Source organism: Nicotiana tabacum, chromosome 3, assembly GCF_000715075.1.
Source record: "Nicotiana tabacum cultivar K326 chromosome 3, ASM71507v2, whole genome shotgun sequence".
Lineage (NCBI taxonomy): Eukaryota > Viridiplantae > Streptophyta > Magnoliopsida > Solanales > Solanaceae > Nicotiana > Nicotiana tabacum.
The window spans coordinates 155,922,216-155,931,605 of NC_134082.1; the positions used below are offsets into that span (position 1 = coordinate 155,922,216).

General features: G+C 35.8%; 1 protein-coding gene across 2 annotated transcripts; it reads right to left on the reverse strand.

Annotated features, from left to right (window-relative positions):
• Positions 1 to 3,773: 3,773 nt before the first annotated feature.
• On the reverse strand, positions 3,774 to 8,779 carry LOC107765836 (E3 ubiquitin-protein ligase WAV3). 2 transcript variants are annotated; one of them, XM_016584534.2, is made up of 3 exons: positions 8,222 to 8,779; positions 6,563 to 7,473; positions 3,774 to 5,992 (listed from the first exon to the last, which is right to left on the reverse strand). In XM_016584534.2, exons 2-3 carry the CDS (start codon positions 6,587 to 6,589, stop codon positions 4,049 to 4,051), a joined length of 1,971 nt encoding a protein of 656 aa, XP_016440020.2. In that variant the 5' UTR covers positions 6,590 to 7,473; positions 8,222 to 8,779; the 3' UTR covers positions 3,774 to 4,048. The 2 variants fall into 2 exon arrangements, with proteins under 2 accessions (XP_016440020.2, XP_016440019.2); XM_016584533.2 differs by lacking the exon at positions 6,563 to 7,473 and having other exon boundaries at positions 8,222 to 8,778.
• Between the last annotated feature and the right edge of the window lie 611 nt (positions 8,780 to 9,390).

The window sequence follows — 9,390 nt, forward strand, 5'->3', positions numbered from 1 at the left end:
CCCAGCTTGGTATATCTTTCAACTCGTGTGATTTATATTTTCTTTGCCTTTGTTTGATTTCTTTTACGCTGTTCTAGAATAGTTGATGGATCTATACTCTAGCCATCTTTTTTTTTTTAATTCATCACCCTTTAAACAGTAAAAATGTCTAGATAATTTTGCTAAGTCCAATAAAATAATGTATGTTATTGCATTCTACTTCTACTGGTGAATTTTACATGATATAAAAAAAATACCGAAAATTAACTGAACCGTATCGATACCAAAGAGAAACCGACATGATTGAGACGGTTTCGAAAAGTCTAATTTTGGTTATACATAATAGAATAACCGAAAAATTTATATGGTATAAATTTTATAAAATAACCGGCCGAACCGAACTATTGACACCCCTAGAAAAAACTAAAAACCAATTAAATTATTTAAGACATGTTTGGTGAATAAACAAATGGGAAATAGTTTACTAACAGTGCGTGCACTTGAATCATAATATAGTGGCAAGTGCTCCTGCGAAGTGATAAACACAAGATGTGCCTCACTGACTAGGTTTAGCAAAGTCATTGAGTACTACTTATTAGTGCAATTATTATTCTTTAAGTTTTGAGACAACTCGTGATATTTACCCAATGAAAATTCTTTGACATTAATGGTGTGTTTGGTACAAAGAAAAATATTTTTCTGAAAATTAAGTGGTTTTATCATTTATTTTTCTTTGTTAGTTTGGTGAGTGCAATTTTTTTTTCGGGGAAAAATATTTTCTAGTGTTTGGTTAGATAGTAAAAAATAATTTTAGGAAAATAATTTTTATGTTACTCTCCTCAACCCACCTTCCCCAAAATCCCCATATTTTTTGTACTCCTTCCCCCCTCCCCTCAAACCCCGAACTCTATTTTCTTCAAGAATTTAATTATTCATTTCAAATTCACACAAACTCAAAGTAATTAATGTGTTACTTTACTTTTATCACACAAGAATAACGTTAAAATTTGAGTTTGATAACAAAACAAAAACAAAAAAAACAATTACAAGAAAATACACATGATTTTACACCACAACAAAAAATGGGCCATGTTTTTAAAGTTTACCCGCTATAGTCCAGTTTGTATAGAATTTGAAGGAAAGATTTCAATCACTAACCTAGTTCTCTTTTTTCCTACACGCCCAAAATGCTCTCTCTCCATGTGCCTCTTCATTCTCTACAGGCCATCATCTTCTATCCTCTGTATTTTTTTGATCTATCTCCCATATTCATTTTTTATCTTCTAGAATTTTTAAATCTATATTTCATCCTATCTTTTCTCCTCTCTAATTTCCAGATCTAATTTTTCTTAACTTTTTTTAATTCTCTCAAACTTTTCTAATGCAAAAAGATGAAAGTCTAGAGTAAGATGAAGAATATGAAGTTAGTTGTTCATTTGAAAGGATTGAGGAAGAAAACATTTGACCCATTAATGATTTAAGTAATTTTGATTGATAAATCTCGAGTCTCTTACTGTGAGCATTTAGTATCGAAATACAAGTCCCAAAAATCATAATTCTGCCACTAACGAAGCTAAAGTTTTCAGATCTAGAAGTTTTCATTGTGAATTGGTGCTTCAATTCAGATGGGTATTGACTAATAATAGTATTATTGATCGGGTGAGACAAAATTTAAGAATTTGGGATTCATCTAGACCTATCTTGAGCTGATTGGTTCTTCTTCTTCTTTTTTCTTGTTCTTTTTGATAATATTGGTGTTAAAACAGAGGTGTAGTGATGAACATAAGGTATTTTTCAGTGCATATGCCGTATAATTGGTGTTTATACACACTTATACAAATATTATATAATTATGTATAAAATAGGTATAAGTGTATAGATTTGTGTATAATGATGTATAATTATATTTTTTTTCAATGTATAAGGGTGTATATACATTATTATTGTACAAGAGGTCTTCATGAAAGTTTGACACTTTTTTTTATATGGTAAATATTGTGTTGAAATAAAGGTTTAATGATGGCTGGAAAGTTTTTTTCTAATGTAAAATATGCATGTTGAATTTATGTACATTCAATGCATATGTTGTATACTCATACATATGTATTATATATATATTGTATAAATATGAATATAAGTGTGTGTATATATATATATAAATGACAATAAACTCTTTTTTGGTAAATTCCGGACATAAATAAGGTAAAGAGAGATATATATATATATATATATATATATATATATATATATATAAAATGACAATATAATCCTTTTTTGGTAAAGTTCGGACAAAAATAAGGCAAAGAGAGGGGGAAAAAGTAAGGATTTAAAATCACGTGATGACTTGACTTTTTGTGAGATAGTCACATTAATCTGGAAGAGAAAAAAACAAATAGGAGAAATAGAAAAAAGAAGAAGGAAAGAGATCATTATGAGATTGATGTCAGACGATAATGTCAGTCAAACAATGATGTTAGAGGGCTTCATTGGCTATACGGATGAAAACTTAAAATGGTGGGTACGCAAATGAAGAGCACCTATGTGGGCTGCACTTATGTGAAATTAAATTATCCCAAGCTTTATTTTATTGAAAAAGAAAGTATCTTTTCTACATCATGAAAGAAAATTACTCATTTTGTTGAATGAAAGAAAATGCTTTTACGAAAAGAATATACTCATTTTGTTGAAATAAAAAAAAATACTCTATCTACAACATAAAAAATACTCTTAATAATAGTTCTATTTAGGTTGGTGATGGGCGAGGTGGGGGTGTCGGTTCTGGGGGAGGGTGGTTTGGGGTAGGGTGGGTGAGGGTGGGTTGGTGTGCTTAGAAAATAGGGTGGAGAATGTTAAAAAAGAATTTTGGAAAATGTTTTACCTTCTTTTGATAGGAAAAATATTTTTCTCCAATTAGAGAAAAATATTTCCAAAGCATTTAAGCCAACCAAACATAAAAAAATTAAAAAACATTTTCCGAAAAATATTTTTCTTCGTACCAACCACACCCTAAAAATTGATTAGGATTGATATGTGGAAGTAGCCAAAATGAGCTCATTGACGGACGTTTCAATGTGAGCGTCCCCTTCTAATATTATTAATGTCATATCTTCTGATGCTACGACATGTAACTACTAACTAGTATATTGACGTAACTAACTCTTAGAAGATTACTTATTACACTACTTCATCCGATTCAACAAATTTGCTTTTAGCACGCATCAACAATAATCCAACATAATTCCACTAGTGGGGTCTGGGAAGGGTAGTGTGTACGCAGATATTATCTCTACCCTGGGGTAAAGAGGTTGTTTCCAATAGACCCTCGGCATCCTTCCCTCCAAGAACTCCCTACACGCCCATTAAGAAAATATTAAATTTTATACAAAAATACCTACTATGACTAAACTACCCCTAATTAAACATTAATGTAAGGAGAAAGAAAACTTTTTAGGGATATGTATATAGGGGTTATTTTGTAAAAACAAATTGAATTCTTTCTTGATTACATAGCTGGACACTTATTTTGAACCAAATTGAAAAAATAAATTGATCACTTATTGTGAACGGGAGGAGTATCTATTTCGTGATCGCCAGCTTAAATGCAAAAGCACAAACATCTTTTCTTAATAGAAACGTCATATTCGACCAATGGCTGTTCGCATATTAAACACTACCCATTCTTAGGGATTTATGTTTCTAATTTTTGAAAAGAATCTGAGCATCCAATTCTAAACCTTAAGGCTATGTTTAGAGTAGCCCATGATCATTTAAAACCTCTTTGAAATCCTTACAGAATCGAAAAGGGACGAGTATAGTATTCTCTAATAAGAGGACGATCTCAGCAGAAAAACGGTTATCAGCTCTAACATATTATTCCGAAATGTAGAGACGTCAATCCAAAAGAATCTAATTTGAAAATGATTCAACTATGGAGAACTAAAAGAAAAAACAAATGGAGCAAAAAAAAAAAGTATAGTAGGGTCAAATATACCACAGAATTATATCACGAGAAGAGTGCTGTTGTTCAGTTGCCTATCACGCTGAGAACGAATGGGGTTAGAAATGTTTACTAAGATCTTGGAGTTAAGTTGCATGTCTTGTTGGGACGAGGAACTTGTTCAACACGATTGGCAAGACTTAGGTTCTGTGACTTTGAGACCATGTTGATCATAGATGGAGTCTCATAGCCAATGGCGCCACTATTGCTTGAGCTACCACCTTGCGATATTATTTGTGTTGTTGTGTCTCCTCTAGTTGTGGCTCTTTGCCAAGAATGTGAGCTCAAACCCGAGAGAACATAGGCTCGTCCTGTTTGTTCATAGCGTTCCCTGCTCGCCATCCTCTCTCTGATTTCGGTGAGTTCAGTGTCAAGCCAGTTACAAAGAGCATCACCTGCTTGCGCAGATACAGAAGATAGAAGAGAGGATCTTCTATTAGCTAGAACAGCTTGAGCACCCTCAAGATTTCCCATTTCTGCCATCTGTTGTGCCTCTGCAATGGTTTCTGCTACCGCCAGCCTGTTTATCTGTCTATCAACCTCACGACTTACTAGCACATCTGTAGGAGACAGTACTGGTGGCCTACGTATCTCAACTGTCTCACCCTCCACACTGACCATCTCTTCGGATGTGGCATTTTTGTAACCACATGTAATTTGCAACAGAGATGTCTTTGTTGCGCTTCCTTCAATTTCAGCTGAGGGAACAGACAAGTAGACAAGGAATTCTTTTTCCTCATCTGCATACAGGTTCCCAATGTTTATTACACCTTGCTTTCCCTGTACAGAAATTTCACTTGTATATCTTCCTGAAGGGATGGATCCAATATCCACTCCACGAGATGCTGACCTAACAGTAAGTTTTAGCTCCTGGGCTACAACACTGAGGAGACCACCAATACACATTGCAAAGGCATCTTGGACAGTACCAACAGTCTCAATGAATGAAAATGTACCACCTGATGCATCTGAGATAGCATGCATAGCAGAGGAATCATGGTCTAAACCAAACCCAAATGTATGCACATGAAAAGTTGGAAGCTGGTCTGCTGCTAGTGCTTCTCTATTGCGAGGACAAATGGAAGAAGGCAATAGATTCAGATATTCTGGGCCTGATGTTGCATTTGAGGATCTGCGGTTCCTAGGACTATGCCGTTGGTTGGCATTATCCCCGTTATAGGTGTCTCTCCCATCTGACAAGAGAACAATGCTAGCAACTGGATTCCTTTCACGCCTTTCTTCAAGAACTCGGACCCCCTTTTTGAGCCCTTCCACGATATTTGTCCCACCATTTGCTGAAATGGCATTGACAGCCTGTGCAGCCTCTCGACGCCCTTGCTCTGTCATCCTTCGCAAGGGAAAGTTTCTTTGAGCTCCGGATGAAAACGTAACAATAGCTAGACGGTCAGAAGGCCCCAAGTTATCTATGACAAAACAAACTGCTTGCTTCAGGAGTGACAATTTTGATCCAGCCATGCTGCCACTAACATCTAGAACTGTGACTAGGTCAATACGCGCACGCTCTCGGTGCCGAGCATCATCAGCAAGTGGGGGTGCCCTTACTCCAACAAGAACAGCAAATCTTGACACAGCTTCGGAAGCCGCAACTGCAGAATATTCTGGAAAAGCTCTCAAGACTACACTCTCTGAATGAACAGTGGAAGGGGAGGAGGTCTGGTCCACGGTAATGCTGGGAAGAGGTTCATCATCAGAGAAGTGAAGGGGCTCAGGAAGGGGGAGAGATACCGGTGGTGGAACACGAGAAACATTGTCAGGGTAATGATCTTCAAGTGGAGAGACACGAGTCCGTCCTGCACTGTTAATGGTTGCATCAGTACTGAAGGACGACATGAGAGGAATCTCTTTCCATTTGCATCTGCAGATAGGGCAGAGGTAGTTTCCATGCTTAACACTGTTGGCAATGCAGCTGAAGTGGAAGGAGTGGGAGCATTCAGCAGTGAATATGGCCTGACCATTCCCAGGTTTCATACTCCCAAGGCAAATGGCACATGTTCGCTGCAATCACAATAAAATAGACAAAGTGGCAAGTATAGTGAGAATACTGTAATCAGCCAATAAATATATCCGTATGTAACCACATGTCCCTAGTCAATTCCTCAATTAACTTAAGAAACATTGATGAAGCTATAGTTTATATATCCACTCAAAAAAAATTGTAGTGGACTCTGTTGAACAGCAGGTTAACCAAAGCACAGAAATTTGAATCTATCATAAGGTATACATGGGACAAGGGCAAAGAAAAGCTAAGTAAAAGAGCAGCAATACCAATTTTCTGACCAAACAAACTGATGAAGTCACCAAGCAATCGCACCCGAGGGTGCGGTCCAATGATCAATGAAGTGGTGTAAAGGTTCAAATCCTAACGAAGGCAAAAAATAATAGATGATTCTTCTTGTCTGCCTAAGCCTTAGTGGGCAGAGTTACTATATGCCGGCACTAGTGGCTATTCGGTGGAATAATCGAGGTTCACGCAAGTTAACTCGGACTCTTATCATTATAAAAAAGAAAAAGAAAAAAGAAGTTACTAAGCAATCATGCAAAGACTTTCATGACATAAGCCCTTACTTGCAACCTTTGCCCCCAGTGTGACATTCATGGTTAAAACAGTAAAACTGCTTCGACTGTACATTCACGGTAAGTATTTTCAATAATAAAAAGGTTCTGGAACCTTTGGGCTTTTTTCCGGGAATAGATAAGTCACTCGGACCCAGTTACCGACTCATTCAATAACTTAAATCATTGATGAAATAAGCTTTTGGAATCATTAGGTATATAAGTATTAACTTTATGAAATATCGATCAAAATGAAGTCATTTGTTTAAGCAGTAAGGACTTTTCGATAAAATATACTCCAATAAAATATACATGAGGACATCTAGTTACCTAAACCAAGTACTGACAAAACTAATGAAATATCTGAAAAGGGTCAAACTATCCCTATCGTTTGCTAAATGGTTTATAAATACCCTCCGTCTATCTATCCGTTCAAAAAAATACACTCCGCCCATTTATCCGTTCAAAAAAACACACGAAGTTAATTCTATTAACAAAAATACCCCGCGATTAACGGCAAAACTTGTGGATCTTTTATTTAATGACGTGACGATTTTTAATTGGGCCACGTGACAATCTTTGACTGGAACAAAAAAAACATTTCATTAGTAGTGGCAATTGCTACTACTAACCAATTCTAGCAAATTAGCATTTCAATATGAAAAACTAACTGCATCTTGCCCACATCTAATATACTCCATGTGAAGCAAACACGTAGTGGCATAAAAAAAAAGTCCGTCCTTTTCTAGGTGGCAAAGTCAATTGTTGTTACGTCTAAGCTATTGCCAATTATAATCCTATATTTTATAGAACTGGTCCAGCTTCATTCAATCCAACTTCTTTTACTAGACATGGGCACACACACATAGCTGGCGTAAGAAGTTGTCAAAAAGATCTCAGCCAGATCCCCCATTTGTCCAAACCTGAAATCATCAAAATTCTCAGCTACCCAATAAATAATCTACCTCTTATCTTATTTAAAAAATGAAATGAGTCGGTAATAAATAGTTTTGGTTGTTCTAATGCGTAGGATATTGGTTGTACCTTCATTAATAGTGGTTGTACACTAGCATCAATTTTAAGAGTAGAAAAGGTATTTTCACAAAGACAAACTCAGAAAAAGCCTGGCACGGAAACCCAAGAAAGGTCAACTTTTAGTTCTCAACTACTCCTATTTAGACAACGAAATGACCTTTTTGACCTTTACAAAAGGGCGTTGATACCAAAGTAGAGCGGAGGGCAGTATAGTAATCATCTATGCATTCGTCATCTAATGCCTTGTAAAGCTGGCTTTCCTTTTAGTTTATTCATTGATTCAAATAAACCAAACAAACGTGATAAATTAAAAAGTGAATTCCCAATAGTACCCCGGCTCAGATCCCCCAAAACGGAAGAATCCAGTAAATTTCGCAAAATAACGAATGTATTTTTGTCCAAAATCAATTCTCCCTCCAGTTTAGGAAAAGCACAAAATTCTGCTCCATTTTCGCGATGGTAAAATAGCAGTTGTCATCACCGGTGAAGCAAAAACCGACTTTCCGGCGAATCAAAATGGATAACAAATCAAATACTACCGGCGAAAAACAAGGAAGAAACAACCGAAAAACTCAACAAAAAAAAAGAAAAAGAAAAAGAGGACAAAATTATTTAAAAGAAAAGAGAAAAGCGGACCTTAGAGGATCGGGAGGTGGAGCTGAAACTTCGGGAGAAACGGGAGAAAGAGGAGGAAGAAGGGGCGGAGGGCGGCCGAGGAGGTGGTGGTGATTTGGAATTGGAACCGGAGGATGCACCATTATCGGTAGGAGACTTAGGCTGTTGCCTAAACGACAGCGTCTTCTGCAGTTTGCTCCATGTCCCTGACATTCTTCTCGTTTTAGCTCTTTCTATAGAGCAAGAAAAAGGAATATAATGGATTTTAGGGTTTGGGTTTGTATGGGAAAAAATAACAAACGTGAAATTGGAGAAGAAGAGAGAAAAAAGAAAGACAATTTGGATTTTAAAATAGTGACAAGAATTTTGTTTGTGTGATACGGCAAAGTGTATCTGATTTGATCTAATTAATTATTCGCCCTTCTTCTCTCTCTTTTGATTTGGTTCCAAAAACGGAAGGGCTTTTCATTTTAGCAAGGAGTAATTGTATGGGTGAGAGAATAAAACTGCATGTTACCATTTTCAGTAATAATAGTAATAAATAAAGTAAGAGAGGGAAGAGGGGAGTAATTTTGGGCAACTTTCAATTTCATTTATTGTAATATATCTTCATATTTTAATTGTCTAGATCCTTATAGCTGACTTTTTGGTAATTTACAATTCTCGCGGTTAGGTCCGCAAACAAGTGTTACCGAGACTAGAATACGGGAACTAAATATTTAGTATGGTGTCATTTGATTGCAAAGCGGGATATTTAGAGATTAACAATCTTAAAATTATAATTAAAAATTTAGGATTATAATTCTAAGATTACTATTCCACATCCAATATGGGATAGTTATATAACCATTTTGATATAAATTTTGTACCGATATTAGCTAATACCAATAACTAAACATAGGACAAATACAATCTAAAAATTAATCCCGACCTCCCGAGATTATAATACCTAATCCCAATAATCAAATGCCCCTAACGTTATTTTTTATTCGGAGTAGCTAGGATTATTATACGGCATTGAATGTATAAGAACAATATCAAAATTTTGTATAACTAATCAATGATTGCTTATGCCGAAAAATTAATTCAGCCAAATACATGACTAGATAATCCCATATTTTATTCAAAGACTATTTTTCTCTATCGCATGAATCAAACTATCAATTATTTGTAAATTCTGGTAAATGCTA